This window comes from Chamaea fasciata, unplaced genomic scaffold (assembly GCF_029207755.1).
Source record: "Chamaea fasciata isolate MVZ Bird 193981 ecotype frontalis unplaced genomic scaffold, bChaFas1.0.hap1 SCAF_5, whole genome shotgun sequence".
Taxonomy (NCBI): Eukaryota; Metazoa; Chordata; class Aves; order Passeriformes; family Sylviidae; genus Chamaea; species Chamaea fasciata.
The window spans coordinates 57465441-57489014 of NW_027094090.1; the positions used below are offsets into that span (position 1 = coordinate 57465441).

The 23574-nt window shown below is 40.7% G+C and overlaps 1 protein-coding gene across 1 annotated transcript in view; it reads left to right on the top strand.

The window, feature by feature from the left end:
• Window positions 1–826: 826 nt before the first annotated feature.
• Window positions 827–23574, top strand: part of MTPN (myotrophin) — a 30303-nt gene continuing 7555 nt past the window's right edge. The window contains exons 1-3 of the mRNA XM_066183838.1: window positions 827–1034; window positions 22083–22196; window positions 23304–23387. Coding sequence (XP_066039935.1) covers window positions 963–1034; window positions 22083–22196; window positions 23304–23387 — 270 coding nt within the window. The 5' untranslated portion in view covers window positions 827–962. The remainder of the gene's footprint in view (window positions 1035–22082; window positions 22197–23303; window positions 23388–23574) is intronic.

Genomic DNA, 23574 nt, shown 5'->3' on the forward strand with positions numbered 1-23574 from the left:
GGAAGAGTGGACGTGGCACTCAGTGCCACCGTCTGGCAGATATGGTGGTGCTGGGTCACAGGTCAGACTGGATGATCTCAGAGGTCGCTTCCAAACAAATTATTCTGTGATTCAGGCTGGTTACAGTCACTGCAGAGCAGCCCCAGCTCCAGGGGTGTTTGGGATGCTGTTTGCCAGGGGGGGATCAGGAAGAGTGGCTGCCTGTTGGCAGACAAGACTGAGTCACACAACAGGCTGCACGTTCCATAGGCAAAACATGGCTTGGGAAAACAGATGCGACCGCTGAGCGCCAACATATTAATTAAGCACCACATCCTTCCTTTCATGTCTCCCCGCTGCTGCTTTGAAAGCATTATGATAATTATCCGCAGCTCAGAACCTCGGGGTTTGCAGAACAGCTATTCAGACACGTGGTTCCCGCAGCGGGAACAGACTTTGAGGCCGGATCCCACGTCCCGGCCGTGTCCGGCTGAGCTCGGCACGCCTCGGTCGGGGCGGACTCGTCATAGGCCGCATCTCCATGGCAACCGCGGGGCCCGGGCGGAGCTCAGGGCGCATGCGCAGCCCTCTCCCCCCCCCTCCGCTTTCCCCCCGCGGGATCTGCGGGAACGCGGGCACGCCGGCGGCGCGCGCATGCGCTCTGCGCGCCGCGTGCCGCCGTCCCGCGTGGGCGTCGCGGCGGAGCGGGGGCCGGAGGCGGGAACCGGAAGCGGAAGCGCGGCCGCGCGCGAGTCAGGCCGCTCCTCGCCCCGGCGGGACCGCCCGCGCCGCCTCGTGCCTGGCCCCGCCCCGCCCCGCGCTTTCCGCGCGCCTTCCCGCGCTGCCCCGAGCTCGGCCCCGCCCCGCCCCGCCCGGCAGCCGGGGAGGGGCTCCCGCCGCCCGCGCCGCCACCCGCGCTCCCGGCAGCTGCCGCCGGCCCCTCGCCGCCTCGCCCGCCCGCGTCCCCCCGCCCGGCGGCCGCGATGTCCGACAAGGAGTTCATGTGGGCCCTCAAAAACGGAGACTTGGATGAGGTGAAGGACTACGTGGCCAAGGTAGGAGGAGGAGGCGGCGGCGCGGGGTGGGCGAGGCGGCGCCGCGGGCGGAGGAAGGAGGGAGGGAGGGAAGGAGGGAGGGATGTGCGCGCAGCCCCCGGGATGCGGCCGGGGCGCCGGGAGCCGCGGCCTGGGCGGGCACGGGCGCTCCGTGGGCACCAGCCGAGTTCCGTGCGGAGCTGAGGGTCCCCTCCCCCTCCTCGGGGCCTCTCGCTTCCTCGGCTTCCTCCTTCTCTCCTGCCCTCGGCGCCCCTCGCCGTGCCGGCAGAGCTATTCTGTGTCAGTGCGCGAAACTTGATGGATTGACAGCCAAGATCCCGGTCCTGCCTCGCTGATCTTGGGAGGATCTGTGGCTTGGGTTTGGTTATCCTTCCACCCTGTGCCTCAGGGCTCATCCTTAATAGGGTGATGCTAAGCTACCGGGTGTGCTGAGGCTTAATTCATTAACCTCCTGGGAAGCGTGTTGGTACTTAGTTAGTGCGAGTGCTGCGGGAGCAGCAGACACCTGTGTGATGGCTGAACACTCCTCAGGTACATGGCAGCATTTGAAAGCTGCATTCTGTCCTCATTTGCCTTCTGCTGTCGCTGAGGTTTGTAGGAAAAGTACACGAGGGCAACATTCCGCTTCAGTGATTCCTTGCTGCTCAGGAATATTGTCTGGGAGCTGTTACATCAGAGCAGAGGTGTACGTCTAATTTACCTGTAATTACTTAGATCTCCGAACAAGTTAATGATTGTCTATGGGAGCTTGACACATGCTGACACAACTTGCCGTGATGATTTAAGTTCTTTCTACTCCGGTTGTCAGCTTTCAAACTTGTAGCGCTCCTGGCAAGAAGAAAAGTGTGCAAGTACTTCCAGCTGCTTTAGTGCAAAGTCCAGCAGCTTAGCCTGAATAGTCTTCTCTGACAGTTTCAGCTAAGCTGCTGGACTTTGCATCAAAGTGGCTGTGCACTCACATGCTCTGCCTATAAAGTTCAAGAGGAAGTATCTGGGAATAATGTAATTATCCCACTTCAGCTATTTGCCAAAGGTTGTATACCTGTGTCTGTGTAATAAAGTTGCGTAATACGTTGCAGCGTATTTGGATTTTTCCTACAGCTTTTAAAGGATTTCCACGTCTAGAGAATTCACTGCACACTAGTAATTGTTGGATCCTTGTGTACCTTTTGCTAAGGCTAAAGCTTTAAAGCCTTGGCAGTAACTGTCTTGGTTCAGTTGATATCTACAAGTTCACTGCAGTACTAATTAGAAAGCCTTTTTTTTGTATTCCCACTCTTCCTGAGTGGTACTGCAACTCCTGTAGCAAATGGATTGATGTGATCACTCTTCATCTGCTTCAGTGCCGAGTCAAATACTTGGTTCCATCTGCTGCTGAAAGAGGCTTGAGCCAGCCTGGATGCTTCTGTAGTAAAGAGGCTGAAGGCTCTCATCTGACTGCACTAATGAGGCAGAAATCCTTAAAAGAGAGATACTCAAGGGGTTAGATGATTAGTGTAAAAGGAGCCTGCAAGCCTTCAGCACTCTTACCTTGTAGAACTGCTTCTAATGTAGAGGTTGAAAAAACCCTGGTTGTTTTCTTTTGGATTGTGATCTAATCTTATTCATACTTTTCTCCCACTTGGAAGTATGTGTTGTGTCTTCAGTTATTAAACAACTTACAAGAAGTCAAATGTTTTCACTCCTTTTTGTTTCCTTGACAGACTGCGGGCTATTAAACTCTTAGGCTGGTTTCCTGTGGAAACAAAGCTGATATAAGCAAGTTTTGACTGGTCCTCATCCTTCCTAGTGGTTTGTAACATTTTTTGGTCTGATTTTTTGTAAGTTTTACAGAGGTGCAGGTAGGTGGGTTTTGGGAAGGTAAATGAAATAGAGGAGGTGCCTTCAGGGAAGAAAAGAGTAGAAGAATGTTTGTTTTACTGTACAACAGGAAATGTACGTTGAGGAGGGGCAAGAGAAGTCCATAAATCATCTGAATGTAGGAGAAGCCTCAGCTGGAGCTTCACATTCTCAGTTCTGAGATTAATGAAATATGTGAAGGCAAATCATGCTTTGGTAGAGTTCTCAGGAAAGTATCTGTTCTGTGCTGTATGTTCTCTCTGACTTTCTTCCTTATCAGTTATATGGCTTCTGCTCCCTGCTGCTTTCCTGCTCTAAGTATGATTTAATGTTCAGGAATTTTACTTCTATAAACTTTGCAGTGGCAGAAATTTCCTCTCCCTGTAATGGGGGAGGCGGTCATATATCTTACAGTCTGCATCTTCATAAAATTCTTCCTTGTCTGTCTTCCTGAAACTTTTGTTTCCCAACCTCTCGTTTGTTTTGTTTCTTGTTCCAGTCTTGTTTCCTCATTATTTGTTTGGAAACAATACAGCCTTTAACTATGATCTTGCAGTTTTGCCACCAATTACCACATGAAGGGTTTGACCTCTTATTTTTGTTTCATATCTGAATGGCAGTGCTTGAAATGCTAACTAGGTGACCCTGGGTGCTTTAAAAATAATAATATAAATGAATGTTTTTAGTGGAACTGGAGGAGGTGAACTCTCTCTTAATCAGACAGGACTTTCCTTCACTTTTGTGTAATGAGCTGTGGAGGTTCTGTCTTTGGAGTCATACCTATCTCTTTTTTTGATCTGAGGTTTGGCTAATAAATACCAAGAAGAAAGAGAATGTTTCTGTCACTTCAGCAGTTGCTGGACAAAGAAAGGAGACAGAAACAGAAGCAAGGGCCTCCATTTGCGTTACATGTTTTTCTACGTAGGGATCTTGCATTTTCCTGGAGATGCTTTCTCCAGGAAAAGAGACTTTTCACAGAAAGTGTAGTTCTGAGGGATGGCAGTGAAACAGGCAGTGCCAAATGATACTGCTTTGTTGCTTAGCAAAAGAGATCTCAGTGTTGCTAGTCTGCATTTGGAAGATGCTGGTGGCTTCTATTTGATGAAAATATGAAATATTTTTATAGTTTGAATAATCTTGTAAGACTTTTTTGTTTTTGTAAGAGACATCATATTAGCATCTACATTTCTCAACTTGCAACACTATCAACTTTTTTTTATGGTAAATGTAAATTTCTCATGAAATACTGACTGTATCTAGTGTGTTATGCCAGCATTTAAGCGCAGTGTCAGCTATTTTTATGATGACTAGATTAAAAAGTAGTTTTCACTGTTTGCTTTCTTTGATGTCTTCCATTTTAGTATAGCCAGCATATACTGGCTTCAGAGATGCCTACAAGAATCTAAGGGATTGGAGGAATTCTGCACTCTTCCCACATACATCCACTCAAATTTTTAAAATTCCTCAAGAAAGCAGAAACTTCCATGGGAACAGCTGAATCAAATGTGCAGTTTAATGGGTGAGGAGGACCCACGCAGCTGAAAGAAATTTACCTCCCTCAAGGCAGGGAGTGGGTTAAAAAGTACCAGTTAGAAGAAGAGCAAGTTATATTAAGCCTACAGAATTTCTTAACATGAATGGTGTTTGCTCCTTTTTCTTTTCTTTAGCCTTCTTCCCCAGTGCAATTAGATAAACTGTGCGGTTGCTTAGAAAGGACTCCTGTCAGCATGTGCACCTTGCATTTCCAGTTAGCAGCAGATTTCTGAGGCAGAGTACAATTCCTTTTCTTCACTAGGCATCAAGGTTTTGGCAAGATAAACTTAGATTTGTAGGAGAGGCTTCAATATATGTTTGTTCCGAAGTAATTTCATCTCCCACAGCTCAGCTGAGAATTCCCCACTTTGATGAGCTGCTTTAATCCCTTACATGGTTTCCTAAACCTGCCACTGCTTACAGTTAAGTTTGGTAAATCAACTAACCTAATACCATAAGAAGATAGCACAGGCAACCAAAGTGGAAGCACCAGATTTTTGCTGCTCAGAGGACTGGGGTGTTGAAGTGGTGGGAGGCTGTGAAATGAGTGTTTGGAGAAAGCTGCCTAGTAGGCTTTTCTGGTGTGGAGTCTTGGGTGGGTTTTTTTGGTGGTGGTTTTTTTTGTTTGGTTTTTTTTTTGTTTGTTTGTTTGGGGTTTTTTTGTTTGTTTGTTTGTTTGTTTTTTTAAATAATGAAACAAGCAAAACCAAATTCCTAGAGGATCTCCAGTAACTTATCTAGACAACAGCGACCACCCGTGTATTCTTGACAGAACTGTGGTGCTGCAGTCTTGCAGTTCTTTGGGGTATTGTGAAGCTTGAATACGTGTCTTGAGAAATGCGTAAAACTTGACTGCTGCTAAACTAACTGCAGAGGCTAAAATAAAAATTGTTTAGAAGTACCTTTTTGAAATAGAAGCAGCAGTCAGGGGTATAGTTTAGTGTTGTGTAAAGGAGAAGAGACTTGAATGTATCTGCAAGGAGAAAGATTAACATGGAGTAATAGCTTTTAATTCTTGGGGGTAACCTCTGCGCTTTTCAGTGTTCATTCTACACCTTTGGTTACAAACTAAATGAAAACGAGTGCTTATATGGTTGCTATATGTGTATGGGTTACTTGATTTACATGGACACATTGCAATTCCCCTTGTCTCATCATGCTGGATGCTGAAGTGCACATTATTTTATACCTTGATACCTGAATTGCCTGTGGTCAGGTAACAGGTTTCCTGCCCTTGAGTGGCAGCCTGTGTGGATTCCAGTGCAGGGTAGCTGTACCTCACCAGATTGTCTGGGAGCATATCCCTGACCTGGGAGCTGCTGGGCTGAGCTCATTCCCTGTGAGGCCTCTTGGATACTCTGTATTGTAACTTCCCAGTGTTATGCCAGCACTTTTGCCATGTGAGTTTGTCATTATCTGCCGATCCTAGGAGTTCTGTTATTTTTCCACTTGATTACTGTTGAGTCTGCTGAAGTGGGATTGCTAAAGATAATTTTGTTTTACTGTGTAGTTCTAATTAAACTTGGTGTTCAATTTACATTTTGCAAATTTGAACGTGATGACCTAAATCCTTCTTTTATGGAACAAGAGAATTGTTTGCTACTGTCAGCTGCCATTAGCAGGTTCCATGTTCATGGTGGAGTTACTCTTAACCAAAATCCCAGGAATGTACTAGAAAAACTTTCAGAAGAACACAGCACGTCTGCTACTTCATAGTGTGTACAATAAAATGAATGTGGTTGTTGCAAACCACCTCTACAGGATGGCTAATTAATTCCCCCAGTCTGATCCAAGAGAGTCTGAGGACATGTGGCAAAGAATTATTCACAGATATTAATAGTTTGTGCATCAATTCTTAAGTAGTTTATAGGAGCAGCATGGAGTAACAAACTTGCCCGCAAACCTGGCATTGCAGTGGCATGTGTGACTCACTGACTGAATGAACATCCCAGGATTCTCAAACCTCTCCTTTTTTTTTGTGAAGGTACAGATAGAACTGATTCTTCAGCCATTTCAATTTGAAATGTAAATGGAGCTTATTCCTGCTGTGATCATGACTTGAATGACCATGAATCTGGAACTGCTAAATGTAATATTTTCTTTGAGGTGTTGATGTCAGGCTATGGTGATTTTGTTCACTGAGTTCGTTTCTGTGCTCTGAAAATCTTGGTGAGTTTAATATTTTGCCTAAGTGATTAATAATTGACCTTTCCATGCTTAAAAACCCCAAGGTGAGTATTTCCTTGCTTGATTCTCTCTGGGCTGTTCTTACCATGCTGACTTGTCCTGTGCCTAATGAGTGTTTGCTGCGAAAAGCAGAGTGAGTTTTTAAGACCAGATTTTAATGAAACATTGAATTTTTTTGCTGATGTGCTAATATATTCCATTCCCTAAATTGAAAGCAAATTTTTTCTCTGAAGTATATTCTGTTTTGTCCAAGTTTGTGGTATGCAGCATATATGCATTCCTTAGTATGACAGTCGAAGTTGGGAATAGGTCATGAATAACAAGCAGAGAATTCAGCAGTGTGAGGAAAATGTTTACTTCTACTACTGCTCTTCTTTCTGCCCTCCCTTATTCTTACCACAGTTTTCCCTTTTGTATCTGTTTTATCTTTAATAAATCCTTGTTTTTTCAAGCCTAACTCAGTTAGTTCATTTTGACTTCAACAAGAAGGCTTACAGCAGATACTGTGGCATTGGTGACTCATGCAGGCCACATAAGTAAAAAATATTGAATGAGTGGATCTTGCAGCAGCGTCCAAATACATAAATAAGGATTCCTTTGGGTAGTTCTCAGCAGACCAAACAACTTCCATGTGCTTTTTCTGAAGGACCGTAAGGCTTAGCTGGTAAGAAATGAGGACTTGAAGGTCCAATATTCTGCTTAAGTTCAAGGAGAACCTTGTGGACTGAGGGTTCTCATGTCCAAGAATTTTTATGTCTGATGAAAGGTCAGAAGAGAAAATTTGGGGAAGATACATAAAACCAGGGGATGTATATGATTGTATTGCTGAAGTCATGGATACAGTTTTATGTGAAGTATCAGTTGAGTTTAGCGTGTTTTTTATGGCCTTATGTCTATGCTTGTTTGAACTTCTGAATGTGTCCACACAAAAGTGTGAGCAAAGTTACTTCTTTCTACCTAATTTGCCCACTTCTGAAGTTGGAGGTTTGTGTTAAATTATTCCTAAATTTTCATCCCCTCTGTAGCAAAATGAATGTTGAATTTCCCAGTACGGTTCTGTAGAAAGAAGCAGTTGTCATTTCCATGGACAGATCTGTTGCTGAGACAGAAGCATGAGTTGGAATTAATAAGTGCCAATAACTGACCAGTTGGTTATACAACAGTTGTTTTTCTTAAAAGTTGCAGTTTCAGCAGTTTTGAAGAATTAGATGTTTTTCTACTTTAGCTCATTATGAGGAGGGGTAGGTACAAATCAGCACAGCTCATATTAAAGTGAGTTTAAAACCTTTATTGGATGCTGGGTATGAGATTAACTTCTTTTTATAGTATACTGGTGTCAAAGCCTATGTTGATTGTGATGAGTGATGGCAAATTCTATAATCACAGGCCACAATACTTTCATTTAAATGCTTAAGGAACTGTTATCTGTAGTGTTGCCATTTTGACTTGGAATGCAGTCGGTACTACTAAGTCCTATTGAACAAGACACAGTTCTTGTCTCAATTCTCTGATTGGAATGTACTTGTGTGTGTTTTGTGTGGGGTTTTTCTTGTAGATTTTTGTGGGTTTTGAGGGGTTTTTCTTTCTCTTTTTAATAAAGACTTAATAAAGTCTTCCCAAAAGCAACTGAAATTGTCATGTGGGAGAGTAGGAAGGGAAAGAGAAATATGGTCTTGGAACTCATAATGCACATGAATATGGCTTAGAAGTAGCTTGGGGAAGTAGGGATTTGGTGTTTTTAGCACTTTGCCTATTTTTACAGTCTTCATTAGTCTTTCTTATGCAGTGTAATTCTGTAGCTCACTTCAGATACATTGTCTGCCAAGGGCATTGCATTTCTTCAGAGAAAGAATGTTTCTGCCTTTCTTGCTGCACCAAGAATTGGATATAATATGGTCTGCAGTTTTGTCTTTGCTTACAGGCATTGCTGCCTTCCTCAGTGGTTACAGGCCAGAAGGGAAATGGTGATATCTTTTTACCCAGCTTTCAGGTAGGTTAGAAGTTAAAGAGAGGAACTGCATGCAGTGGATCAGCCGAGCTGACCAAAGCATCACTAGATGGGTGTCCTGGAGACTGCCCTGTCACACTTTCAGCCAAAGTTCAGAGGATGTTCTGAGTCAGTTCATGCAACAAAATTGTGTGCTCAGAGTTTGTGATGAGCCAGGATCAGGTCGTGATAATTATTGTTGAACGACTGATACTTTTGTTTCCCAAACTCTGGTCATTTATGAACTCGCTTTTTAACACACTTGTGACCTATAAATTAGTGATTAACTTCAAGCAGGAAAGATGAGCTGTTAGGCCATTTGAGACTATAGAGAGAGAGCTGTCCATAGAACAGTTACCAGCAGCATCTCTCGTTTAAACTGATTTGTTAATGACACTATGAAAACAAATACCATAGGCAATAAATGTTTAAAAAGTATTTTTCTGTTTGTTCAAAAATACTTCCAGCCCTTGATTCAAGTAATGCAGTTGAAAGTAGAAGATTTCAAGGAGCTGCAGGTCAGGAGAGTTCTTGTGAGGTGAGATCTGCACTTCTGTGTATGCCCTGTATTAAGAAAGGAAACAAACCCACAAAAAACCCCACAGAATCCTTTGTACTCAAGTGAGGCATTTGTGAAAATCTTTATTTCTTGGATTTCTGACTTCTCAATAATTTCAGTAATGCTGTTAACTGTTTCTTGGCTATAGTAATGGTAATTTAGCGTGGTTTAAAAAACTTGAATTTGACTTGTGATAAAAACAGTAATTGTTACTTAAATTTTTCTTAGGCATAATGACAGTACATATAATTACTTTCAAAAGAGGGTCCTCTAGTTAGAGTATAATGTGAAATACGGTCTTTAGTGCCATTTCTGTGACAAGTTAGTAGACTGTATTTACTAAAGCATTTTCAACAGTAATTCCTGGAAATCTGGAGAAAATACCTTAATGTTAGTAGGTGGATTATTTCAAATTTATAAGTGCAATACCAATATTTGTAAGTTTTAATGAAAGTATTACACTGAAGCTGAATATTCCAGGTGTGTAAAATTGGTTTAGGGAGACATTCTGTAGTTAATGCATATGCTTTTAAGTATATACTGCTTAGAAGGCAGTGTTTATTTTATGGATGTAAAAATAGCTTTTCTGATGGAGTTTTTTGGTTCTGTGTTTTATTTTTGCATGATTCCAATCACCAACTGCTTCATCGTGTCAACAAAAATCTGTGTTAAGGCACAAGACTTCTAGAATGCATTAATGCTGCTTTTGACATTTCATATCTTTTTATGCATTGCTGCATGAAGAAAACATAAATTCAATGTGCACATGAAAATAATGCCTGTTAGTCTTATAGGAAAACCTATTTAGAAGCTAAGCTTCATTGCTTTGGATTTCATAGAACACTTGATTTAGCCTTGGACATGTCTTTTGTTCAGTTTCTGGAGAAGTAATTCCTGCTTATGGGGCTAAGCCCCAATTAACGCACTTAAATTCAGTGGGGTTTTAACCATAGCAGTAATCTCTGGGAGATACACTCATCTTCCTGTTTATTCTCTGACAGCTTCCTGATACAGTACAACCTGCGCTTTGAGAATTCACATTTATTATTGTTGCGGGGGTTTTTTGATTATTGTGTCTTTGGATCACGCAGAGAATTCAGAATATCAAGCTGGTATCTATTGAAACTGAAACCCAGTAGCTGGCGCCGTGTTGTTGCCTCAAAGGAAAACATCCACTTCCTGCTCATTCCTTGGACAAACACGTACTGAGCAGTTGAATACAGAACTTGGTGTGGGCTTCTTCCAGGAACTGAAAGTGTTTTAATTGGGAGTTAACAACTCGGTGCAGAGTGCATGGTAATGGCTGGGATCCTTTGCTCAGCTGCTTAACTTTTGGAGCAATTTCTGACATGTTAAGCTTGAGAAAAAAAAAAAAATCCTTTTTGCAGGAACAGGTGTTGTTTTGTAGATTTTTGTTTTCATCGTGTCATCTGTTGTTGGTTTGCTGATGGTATAGTACTGAGCTGCTGAGACAGAATGATTGCTCTGGTTCCTGGTTTATGTGTGGTTGGAGGCTCCTGTTCAGCAAGCAGCTGGGACCCGTGTGAGCTGGAATATCTTCTGCTTAATGTACCCTTGAAGTTGGTGTCATCCAAATCACATCATCCAAAATGCAGTGGGAAAACATGGAGTCTGGCCAATCACTTCAGGAATAAAAAATACAACCCTTTCAGGTGAGCCCAGTGTTGCCTGTGAAAATGGGCACTGCACTGTGTTCAATAGATGCAGTGCTTTACACATCTCTTTAGAGTGAACATGAGGTTTATGTCAACTTGAGGTATAAAGTTGTTAGATTGATCTGCAGTTCTTTAGAAGTACTGGTTAAAGGCTTTTACTGATGTTTGTGCCCCTCATATCAGGGCTGGCAGGTGAGTCCTGATACTATAACTAGAGCATTTTAACTTTAATTCTGAATTCTAACAATCTTTCTTAGCAGAGACAGTTTGGAAAGGTTGGCTTTTTCAGTTTGTGATCCAGAATATTTCGTGCAGTACCATTCATCAGTTAAAGAGGTAATCTGAACAGAGTCGTGATACCTTTGTCTGTAGCAGTTTATTCTGTCAGAAGTAGTTGCTGCCATTACTCTGAGCTGTTGCCTAACTAAGAAACAAACTTATGGAAAATTTCCAAAATGGAAATTTTGGACCAAACTTATAAATGGAAATTCATAGGAGCTAAGAGAAGCTGCACAACGGGGCCCTTCATTCCTGTTTCATCCCTTGCTAGTGCAAGTAGTAAGTGGGTTACATTATTTCTCACCCAGGTCTTGCGCAGATGAAAGATTTTGGGGAGAGGAGAGCAACTGTTTCCAATAACACACGTGTTTGGCACGTCATTGAAGCTGGGATTGTAGCATGAGCTTCTAGAAGCTGTAGCTAGGAAACAGTTGGTTCATTACTGTTCTACAGAACAACTCCTCTATCAGGTTTGTTTGTCTCCCAAAATGCTTATCCAGCTGAAGCACAGATGGCTCGGTAGTTCAGTTTATTTAGCAGTTGTTTCTGGAATTGTATTTGTTTGACTGAGACAAAGGACTTCAGATTGCATTTGATTATGGTGGATAAGCTGGATACTTGTTTACCACCAACAAAACCTGAAAAGTATGCTTGTTAAGCACCTTTTTGTTGGCTTAAGCCAGAATAAATGTGGCAGTGCTTTAAAAGCTCTTCAGAATACTTTAGATACCATATCAAGATAGGCAAAATTCATCATCAGGTTCGTAATTCATTTTCTTAATTTTTATAGACCAAGTATTGGTGTTATTATTAGCAATTAAGGCTTCTCCTGAGGTAGAGAATGGCAAAGTAGATATCCATTTTTTACATGGACACCTGTCTACTCTGGTTGTAGAACTTGCTGCCAAATGCTACCTGGAGAGACACGCATTGTCCTCGGAACAGAAACCTCTTTTTGATAAATTGATGAGGATGTTTTAGGGGGAATGTTGTGTTGAAATTTTTTGAGGAGCCTTCTTTTCATATTTTTAAGAACAGAAGCTCAGTTGGATATTGCAGGCTAAACTAATAGCAAATACTACATGTGAATCCAGAAAAAATAATGAAAATTTGATACTCATGTCTGCAGCTTCTTCCACAGGAGTTTAACTTTCTGTAGTCAAGTTCCCTTTTCAACATCTGTTAACTTGGATTTGGTTTTTGATCACTATCTCTACAGGATTTCTTGTGGATGTTTTTGCTATTTCTGTTTGCTTCAGTGAGATGTGATAAGGGGGAAGTGTAAAATCAGCTTGTCCCATATATTTCCCAAAGCATACAGGGTAGAAAGGAGACATCTGGGAGAAAATTCCTTTTTGCTTCAAGTTACAGAATTTAGAGGACAAGGAATAAAACACCCAGAAGAGTTGAAAAGATGTTATTTAATATCTCTGAGGGTAAACACAGAAATAATCAGTAGGAAGACTTAGCTAATGCAGTCACTCTCAGCTGTTAAACAAAAACCAACAAACTTCTAGGTTTTCTGAAACTGACCAAGTGGAAAGTGGTTGTCCCACACAGTAAATCTAGGTCATTTGCTTCAGTTCAATTGTCTGCAGACAACTGTAGTCCACTCAGGCTGCAGTTGGAGAACTCCTGGAATGGTTGGAATATGCTGAACCACTGAGCAGTAACAGCAGTTGTCTCTGTGCAGGCTCAGTGAGGCCAGGTTACACCCATTTCTTTGGGGACTGAAAGTAAGCAATTTTTGAAAATACAGGGGATTCACATGAAAATTTTGATCTGGCACAAAGTTTTTGCAGTTGCCACTGGGAACTGCCTATTTGCAGTTACAGTGAGTTGATTTCCTCAGCTCTGACAGGATCTTCTTGCAAGTTTTTAACTGAAGAAATCAGCTTTAAAATCATGAACAGTTCACAGCTTACATCATTAATCTTTTTACTTCCCTTTCTGCTCTTTGGGGTCAACCCAGACTTTGAGTTATTAGTTATTTCTCCAGGTTCCACTCTTGCTCTTGATTTGAATATTAGTGACTATTGGTGAAACATCATTTTTCTTGTGAATGAGAAGATAGAGACAAGAAAACCTGAGACTCAATAAACTTGCTGAGCAGAAATAATACAATACTGTTGTTTCTTCTTAGGCCTCCTGCATTGTTGCAGTAGTTTTATCAATAAAATAGGCTGAGTGGAAATGTGAAATTTATCTTTTCCATCTGCCCTGCCCAGTTCTTAGGCCAACAATCCCTGAGACATCATGTGTCAAGAGGGTTTTTTTCCATTTATAGGGAAAAAAAAAAAAGTACAGAAATTTAAATGATACGTTGTTTTGAGCTGGTCATTTGAGTTGTTCTTGCTCTTACTTAAAACAGATGGGAATGTGAAAACAGCACATTGAACTAGTGTTGTAATGAAATACACAAAAGCTTACATGAATTATTTCCTTGTCTAAAGTACTGGACTGGTGGTTCAGTTACCTTCAGATTTGTATTAAGGCAGATGATGTGAGGGTCTGTCTGCTGCATCAATGTGAAGCTGTGTCAGGTCCTGTCATAGATGCATATATTTAACCTCTCTACCCAGCAAATACTGCTTCAGGGTGGTGCTCATTTCAGTTACCATACCAAAGTACTTAAAGGAAATTTTATAACCTGTTTAGAAAAAGAAATGAATTTTTCTCTCCTACTCAATGGTGTTTAGAGTAGTATTAATTTTGCACTTGAAAGCAGTAAATATTTTTTTAGAAACACCATAAAATGGATTTGGTGGTTCATGCCTAATGTCTTTTCCTATTGGTAATCTCCAGGGACCTGTGAAAGTGCAAGCATGGATTTTGCTTGGCTGAATCAGTTTGTCTTGGCAAGAATGAAAACTGCTTCATCAAAGTCAGTGCTGCATTTTAGACCCTGAGACTGTTCTGTGGGGTGGGGGCAAAAGCTGAACTGCAGCACTACTCAAACAACTGGGTGGGATGTTGTGGGATCTCTGAAGTGAAGACCTAAAGGGCAGACCAGGTGACTATTTTTATGGAGCAAGCTGCCTTGTTAAGACCTGGTACTCTACAATGCTGTCACATTTCTTCAGCTTATTTTATAAAAATACATCTCTTGGGTTGTTTGTAGGTGTCTTTCATTCCAGTTTGCTGTTAGGGTTGGCAAGTGTGTGAATCAGTGCTGTGGGTGAGAACAAGGCTTGCGTAATAGAATCCATACAGAACCACTCCAGTGACAGATTGGGGAGCAGGAAAGCACTCTTGTTCAGGTCGTATGGGAAATCTAGTACTTCTGCACAAAAGCCCAAGGATTGTTTCAATAGTGATAAAATTCCAATAGTAAGAAAACTAGGGTAGTAGCAGTTGAGTTTTCATTAGTAAAACTCAGCCTACTGTGTTGGCTTTTTGTGTCTGAACTCATAATACTCAATTTTACTTCTTCTCAAGTCCTCAAAGTCAATTGAAAAACAGTGTGTTTGGGGTTCCAGTTCTGTGCTTAAACAACTGATTTGTGGAAGAATTCAGAGGAAGAAAATTCATGAAGTTCTGCTTCTATGATGAAAGATTAGATTGCCCTTTTTTGTGTTGTTTCATAGAACATAGAATGGTTTGGGTTGGAAAGAACTTAGAACATCATCTGGCTCCAATGTCACTGCCATGGACATAGACACCTTCCACTAGACCAGGTTGCTCAGAGCTCCATCCTCCCTGGCCCTGAAAACTTCCAGGAATGGGGCATTCACAGCTTTTCTGGGCAGCCTGTTCTCTGCCCAGACTGTACCTGTGCTTAGCTGTACTTGTGCTCTTTGAATACAAATAAGATGTTCCTGCCTTCTTTCTAAAGGGAAGAAGCTCAAGATCCTTCAGGGGCCTTTCTTTAGAACTTGGCACTTTCTTCCATGAGAGCAGGAGAAATGCTGAGTGTTTTTCAGTGCTGCAGCTTGCATCCCAGGTCACGTATTTTGAGGAATCTCTAACAAGTACTTGGAGTTACTCAGAGGGGGAAAGTAAAATGATCCACTGGAAGGAATACAGTAACATTGTACAAAAGTGCAGAGATGGAGGTATGACAGCTGAGGTTCAGCTGAAGTTAGTTAGGAATCTGGAAGGCATAGGAAGGTCTGTACAAACTGCTTTATGGAGCAAAGGACTTACTGAAAAAATTATAAAAGCTTTATTACCTCTGTTTTTATCAGAAGGTGAAGGATGTACGATTTGATGCTGTTAGTATTGTGGTAGCTTGTTTTTTTGGCTTTTGTTGTTAGTTTTTTGGTTTTTTTCCTTTTAGAAAGATAAAGGAAAGATTTTATAATTATCTTTCTGTGCAAAGGGCAGGATATAGAGAAGTTTGCTTTGTTGTGCGCTGTGAAGGAGACAACAGTTCCAGTTGAAATGCAAGAAATTCTGATTGCCTGTAACAGAAAAAAATACTTCCCTGTGAGGATGATCAAGCCCTGGGAAGGCCTTATGCCTGGAGAACTTCTGTAATCCTCAGTCCTTGGAGGTCTGTGGATCTCAGCTGAGCAGTATGATCTGGTTGGACCTACATTGAGCAAATGTTAGACTGCATAACCTCCAGAGTTCCCTTTCAGCCTTAAATAGTCTGTTATGTCGTGAGTCACTAGACTGACAAGCTTGTAGAATTCAACTCTCCTTATATTTTTAGATTATTAGTCAGATTTCAGGAAGTGTGGTATTTGAGTTTTCCCTCATTACCACGAGTGTTTATGACCCATGGATTAGCTATATAAAAAACATCGTCTTGTTTTTTACTTTTTGAGTAAGGGCTGAAGTTTGTGCTTGGCTTACAATATTTTTAAGCTCACAGCTATTTTATAAATTCTAGAATGATTGTCCTTGTGTGTAGAAAATCGGTGGTTTTCTCAGTTGTTTTTGCTGCACTGTTTTTAGGGATTCTCAGTCAAGTTGTTTACAATCTTCAGTGCTGGAGAGATAACTTTTGGTTAGATGAGCCCCAGAGCTGACATGTGGCAGCAGGAAACACTTGAAAACTCTATGAACACACAACTGAAACAAACACAGGTTAAGCAGTAAAGTACTTTGGCTTAAGTACTTAAAATACACCCATTTTGAGAATTTAAGTAGAATGGCAAAAATACCTTAATGTATTTTCATCTTCAGTGGACTTACCTGGTGTTTGTGGATTTTTGAGGGGTTGGGGGAGTGGGGTTGTGGTTGTCTTAAGGTCATTCCAGTGATGAGTGAATCCAGAGAAAGTTATCGTGGAGAATGATTGAAGGGGTGACTCAAACTCTGAGAAAATGAAACAGAGTGTTCGGCGAAGATTAAGACATAATCAGTTCATCCATGCGCTCCACATACCCACTGTGGAAGTGCAAGACTGTTTTCTAAAGTGCTTGAGTACATGGCTAATAATTTTTTCTGCAGGTGTGATTTATCCCAGCTTGCTTGCTCTTCCTTCAAAAGTCTAAAAAGCTTACTGTTCTTAAGTGATTTCAGTGCTCAGTTTATATATGTTCCACTTCAAAACATAGAACTTAACGTTTCAGGCTCTTAGTTTGATTTAAAAACTAAAACTTAGTTACGTTGGAGGGAAAGATTTCATTCAGTGAATACCAATGTAATTTCTGTTATAGCAGAACATGTCTTGAGATTGTATTCAACACCATAAATTACAGTTTACTTCTGCCATCTCATGTAATCTCTTTGAATTTTTAAAAACAAATAATACAACAAACCTAACACAACAAAGCCTGTGGGGAAAACAGTAAACATGAAGTTTCTAGAAGTAGTATTTTCAATATGCATCAAAGTAGTCAAAATATCTCATCCATAGAACTTAACCTTTTCTTTATAGAAAGAGGATTTTTTTACTCTTCCTCTTTCCCACTGAAACAGCAATGATTAAGTTGTTGCTGTATTTAAGATGTCAGAGTTATCTAATACACTGTAAGGGTGCCCATCCCTTGTATGCAAAGAGATGGAAGTAGTGCAACAGACTGTACAGTGAGTTATTTTCTTTCCTAGAACAATGAAGACAGGAATTACACAGTAGCTCCTGCAAGATGCTTCCCTCACTCCAAGGACATCTGACTGCATGGAATCTGATTTCCTTCGTTAAAACTGAAATAAAAGGAATGGATGAAAAGGGGAGATGCAGTTATTTTTGCATGACAGGATAAGTGCAGATGGGTATATGGAGTTGTTTCTAAATCTGAAAGAGCATTTTAATGCCACGAGTATTATAGGCACTGCTCTACTAATACAGTTAACCTATGCAATAGGATTTAATGAGGCTACAATTCTATTCCTGTGGTAGAACCGCAGTGTAAATCCCAGCTACTAATTGCTGGTGTGTTCAGGTGCCAAGTCATGGGAGAGATGAAGGAAATGATCAAATAAATTCTCACACGGATTAATTCCCTTATTGGATCCATCATTCAGCCACTAATTCTGGTGCAGGGGTGGGAAGGGTCAAACTTGGGCTGGAAGCAGCAAAACTGTTGCTGCCGCAGAGGAGAAAAGTTGGTGCCAAAGTGAAGGGTGAGCTGTGACACCTGTAGCCTGGCAGGAGTGTTCTAGAACAGCACTTTCGACAAACCACACTGCTCCCATGAGCACCTGTCTCAGGTTTGGTTTCAGTTCCTGTGCCACTGCAAAATAAGCTTGTGCTTGAAGCACCTGGAGTGTGCTAAAGAAATACTAAGAAAAAGACTGGATGTGGTGCTTGATGCCATGATCTAGTTGAGGTGTTAGGGCTGGGTTGGACTCGATGATCTTGAAGGTCTTTTCCAACCTACACATTCTGTGATTCTGTGATGTAGGGATGCAGTAATGGTGCTGGATGAGGTTAAACTTGAGTTTAGCTCATTTGGCTTTAAGTGTTGAATGCTTCTGCAACTGACAGGAGCTGGGAAAAGAGGGAGCTGGCAGACAAAGGGAGACCAAGGCAGGCGTGGAATACAGCCTTGTGTAATAAAGTCTCTGAAAGGCAGGGGCTGTTGAAGAATGGAGTCAGTTTGGTGTGGTTAAATAATCTCCATGGAAAATAATGAGCTTTAGAGCTTGTGATTTATGACTAAACATGTTCATCCAACATTTTCAGCTCCCAACATCGAGCTGATGTCATAACGTGCATTAGGGACAAAGTCAGTGTACTTTGGTTCATTCTTTTAACAAGGACTGCAAAAGAAAAAGAAATTAAATTTGGCACAACTTATTCAGGGCAGCTGTTAAGGTGCAGATCCTTCCAGATTACTCTGGGATATCCATCAGGTGTACAGGAAGGCAGCTTGGCTGTTAGGATGTCCTTTCTAAGCTCAGGAAAAAAGAGGGGGAGCATAAAAATTGGAATTGGGGATGGGTACCCAAGAAGAACATAGGCACTTTCCCAGGGTGTGCAGAGATGGAACTAAAAAGGCCAAAGCCTTGACTAGAGCTAAACTGGAAAAGGACATGAGATATAATGAGGGATTTTGTGTAGGTAAATTGGCAAGAGAAGGTAAAGCAAAGAAAATGTGTGAGAGAGGGTAATGAAAAAATTAAGTTCAAGAGTAACTGCTTTTGACAGTATTCACTTAAGAAATTATAACAGATCTTTTTATGGATTAAATTGTTCCATTACAGAAAGTGGGTGATAGTTGCATTCATAGGATGCTATAATGAATCCTGCTCTTACCTACTTAAAAAGCGAAGTTCTTAAAGTATTTGGAAGTGAGTTTCCAGTTTTTGTTTTCCTGTCCTTCAGTGAAAAGTTGATAGCCACGTTTCAACACTGATACTTAAAGACCTTCTAATTAAACATTCTTCTGTTAGCCATTTTATGTGACTTTGGGAAATAGGGTCTAAAAGTCTTCTTTTATGTCATCTTGTTTAGTAATTGGAGATTCACAGAGGTTTTTCTTTGCCCATAATCAGATTTTAATAGAGAGGATTAAAGCAGATACCTAGGAGCTGCTGTTTCTGATGTTTTATAGGTTGAATGGGGTTTTAATGTTATTGCATAGCTGGTGCCCTGGGTCTTTGATCTGAAAAGAAAAATGTTACTAATGTGGTTTATGCCAGACTTAGCCTTAAATGGCTGACTGAGTAAACTCAATGTATTCTGGAAGATCATTGAAGAGGTCATCCTACCTTTTCTTTTGCGTGGGCAAATTACTTTTTGAAGCTGTGCACAAATATTTGCCCCATTGTTAGGGAAATTGTGGGTCTACTCTAGAAAGTGAAAATAAATAATCTGCTTTCAGGAGAAGAGTGACCTTTGACTGAAACTACATTTTATTTTGAGGGTGATACGATTCCTTCTGCTCTGTTAGACTCTAGAAGATGGCAGAAGTCCCATAAAACTTCCTTGAAGAATCCTTCTGTCACTTTTGGTCTAGTGCACAGAAGATTTTGCTCCTGTGGGTGTAAAGGAAAACTTATGCTCCATTTTGTCAGTTCATGTGGATTCTGACCATGTGCCTCTGCACATTATGAAATGCACCCCAAAAATGGAAATCAAAGATGAAGTAAAGATGAAATAAGTGCTGTTTTTGTATTTTATTAGTAGTGCAATATATTTTTTCTTTTCACACTCCGATGGATTGTCTTGCACACCTCTCTGGGTTTTCACACCTCACTTTGGAAACCACTGCTTGTCCTACAGAGAGATGCCCTAGGCAATACAAGTAGTAGATCTAAAGCTCAGAGAGAAATGATCTGTGAAGAATCCTGCAAGTTTAATGTATATGTGTTAGTGACTGCATTTGAAACAAGTGGTTTTGCCAGAGTTTGATCCCTGTATATTAAATACATTGGTTTGTCTTCCCTTCCTACTTCTATATTTCTTGGACTGGCAATAGAAGAGGCCAGGTAAAGCTTTATAAAATTCAGTGGTCTGCTTTACAGTGGCTTTCCACACATATGAAACAACTGGATATTTGACTTGGTTTATTGCAGGATATAGGAGTACTTGGGGGGGGGGTTCTTTTAATTTTTGTAACTTACGTGATGCCTTTGGTCTGTTAATTCAGACTAAAATGTTCTGATGTTTACCTGTGAATGTTAATGATATGTGTTCTCAGTGCCAGTATTCAATATCATGTAATCTGTTTTTGGGACATATTTATTTCCATACCTTTTGCTAGATATTCCCCTATAAATAAGTTTTCATCATCTTTACAGGGATCTTAAAAAAACAGGAGTTTGTGAGGGTTTTTTTTTTCCCTCTGAAAGTTCATCATCCAGCAGGAATTTCTTCCACAGCCAGCTTAGGAGAGAACAGAGGACCTTTGTTCCATTCTTTAAAAACAAAGAAAAATTACTATAGTCTAAGCCAGTGAGCCAAATAATATTTATAAGCTTAAGGAAGTGAGAGCTTTGCTGGAGTGTCCGAATCTTGAGAAGTGATGACTCTTAACTTTCCTTTGGACTGTGAACTTTCTGACTCTGTGCTGTCCCAGGACTTAGCTTGCCTGCCCTTCTCCCATGCTCCTTTACCACGGCTTGGCATGTGTCAGACTTCACAAGGGTTCTTGGAGACTGTTTTGTGTTGGTTGTTATGTGGCTTTCATGTGGTCGACTTCTCAAACTTGTGCACCTAATCCCTATTGTATCAGCAAACACAATGGGTTATGTAAATGCCAGTTGTTTTAAAATTGGTGGCAAGACTCCATGTGCAAATAAAAGTATGGATAGAGTTTAATGTTCAACATAAGTATATGCTGCTTCTTTTTATGCTTTCCCAGACTATTTATGTAGTAGTAGCATGCTTTGATCTGGGTGATTTTTTTTTAAATTGGAACTTAATTGTCAATGAAATTGAGCAGATGAGAAGCTACATCACAATACTATCTGCTACGAGGGTATATGATGAATAATTGAATATCCTATTGAGGAGAGAGGAGAATAACAAGGTCATCTTGTTATTTGACTAGTAGTGTAAAACTCTGATTATATAGAACATCAAAAGCAGAATAAGATTTCCTTCTGGCAATCTTCCTTAGAAGGGAAGTAATGTCTGGAAGATGTATGTCAATCCCACTACTCTGTGCACTTTCTAGAAATTTGGGACAGGAGTGAGGGAACTGCAGGGGCTCTATAGAAAAGTGTGCATTGGTGCTGCAGCCAAAATTCTTCTGTTTGTTTTTCTGTGGAAATACAGGGCTTGGGGTATGGTGCTAAATTTAGCCACTTCCAAAAATACTAAGATTCCTTGCACACAGGAATGAGAAGCCACTTATCACACAGCTTGTCTCTAGTTGGTTTCCAGTAACTTCTTGTCACTAATGAAGGGCAGTAAATCAGTTTATCCTTAGTTGCACAACCCAAGGTGAGGAAACAAAGCTGATTAGGTACTCAGTAAATTAAATTTTGTTTACGCCTTAAGAGAGGTCTCAATCCACTCGTACGAGAGGCATTAGAAGAGTACAACTTCCTGTGGCCTGATTTGGTTGACTCTTCAGACTTGTTTATATCATGTAGAATCGGCAGGTGCTATTTTTAAAACAGGGTGGACAGTTTCATAATTGGGTTGTGAATTATGGATGGCCTGGACTTACTTGCTGGTAGTTATGATGCTGACTGACTTCTGTGCAGCTGGTTTGTCATTATGCAAAACTTCAGCATTCATAGAAGCAGATAAAGGAAGTTAGCCAGATAATTATGATCCCAGTTGTAGGGCAAGAGAAGCAAAATGAGCCAAGGGGGGCATTTTGTACAAGCTCTAATGATTTTTTTTTTTATTGGTTTGGTTTGGCTTTTTTTTAAATCCTGAGTTACCTTGTGCACTTGGTACTTGTTACACCTGAGACACAGTACAAAGGATCTGAATTGAATAGAGGTTGTCCTACAGTCATGAATGCAGATGTGAGGGAGTGGAAATTGAGCGACTAAATTTTCATTTTTCTTGGGCAGTGACTGAAATATTTGGGTGCAAGATTCTTCAGCGTGTTCAAAGTTGTTGGATTTCTTTCAAGCTCTTCCTCGTGTGTTAGCTCTAAAATTTTGCTGATTGGATTATGTTTATATTGTAGGGTGAAGATGTCAACCGGACACTTGAAGGTGGGAGGAAGCCTCTTCACTATGCGGCAGACTGTGGACAGCTTGAGATTCTGGAATTCCTGCTCTTGAAAGGAGCTGACATTAATGTATGTATTCATGTATTTGCAAACAGGTCTTAAAGTCTTTCCACAGACAGCGAAGGGATTGGTGTAAGTGCCTAAATGGGAGCTGAAAGATAGAAATCAACCCAGACAATTGGATGCATTTAAAAATATTTGAGAGGTGGGACTCTAGAGGTTAGAAGCTTACAGTTATGTTTATTAAATGTTTTAATTCTCTTGGGACACAGTGGAAAAAGCAGTTTGTAGCTATAAAAAGTTAAAATTTCTTTGACCGCAATTAGAAAAATTATTCCAGCAATCACATCAGAAAAAGGTTTGCAATGCATATTTGCATTTGTTGGAAGAGGTTTCAGAAGACATCCTGAGCCAGGGCAGGATCAGCTGTTTAAATTAGTGTGCTTTTTTTTCTTCTTTGGAGACATTCTCTTTTGTTTAAGTCATTTTGCTGTAGCTTGACATGCATGGCTTCTTGTTTTGAAAAGACTTGACTAAGCTGTATCAGCTGTCAGCAAATTAAGTTCCTAAATACTTTAACCATACACCCCAAATGTTACACCTTTGAATGCTTGTCCAAAAGTGAACATGTAAGACATCTTAGCTTTAGTTCATAACAGAAATGCTTGGATTTTTCTCCTGGGTGTCTGGAAAAATTATCTCTTCCTTGGGAATTTTCCTAGCTGAGGAGGAGTTAAAAATAGCATTTCAGTTACTCCATTTCTTACTCTTTCCAGGACTGTAATTTAAAGAGAAGGCAGCCAAAGCAATGTTTCAGACAAAATTGTTTTCTGAAGTGATGCTGGCTGTGAAATGGGAGAATTAGGAGTAGTGTTTTTTAAATTGGGCAAAATTTGTCAGCTGAAATTGCATGATTTACATCATTGGCCTAAAATTATGGACAAGCTTTGGGATACCCAAAACTCTTGTGGAAAAATTATCTTGCTATTACCTCTTTTTTAAATGTTACATTTTCTTTTTAAAAAAGAGAGAGAGAAAAAAATCCAGTGGAATGCATTTCTGGCTAATATTCTTAAATTTTTACTTCCTCTGTCGTTGATTAAAATTAAAAAGTTCTGTGAAACCTTATAATGCTGTGTGAAATTGTCCTTCAAGTAATTGTATCTCAATTTACAGGCTCCAGACAAACACAATATCACACCACTGCTATCAGCAGTCTATGAGGGCCACGTTTCCTGTGTGAAATTGCTTCTGTCAAAGGTGAGATACAAATGTTTTGAACAAGTTATCCATTAGCAAAGCATATTACTGTGATTTTTTTTTTTAATAAGATGATGATGCTCCAGATGGTATGTTCAGAAAATCAAACAGACGCCATTTGTGTTGCTGAAACAGAGAGTACTCTGATGATGGTGCAAGGTAGCTGAAGGATAAAGTTGCAAGACTC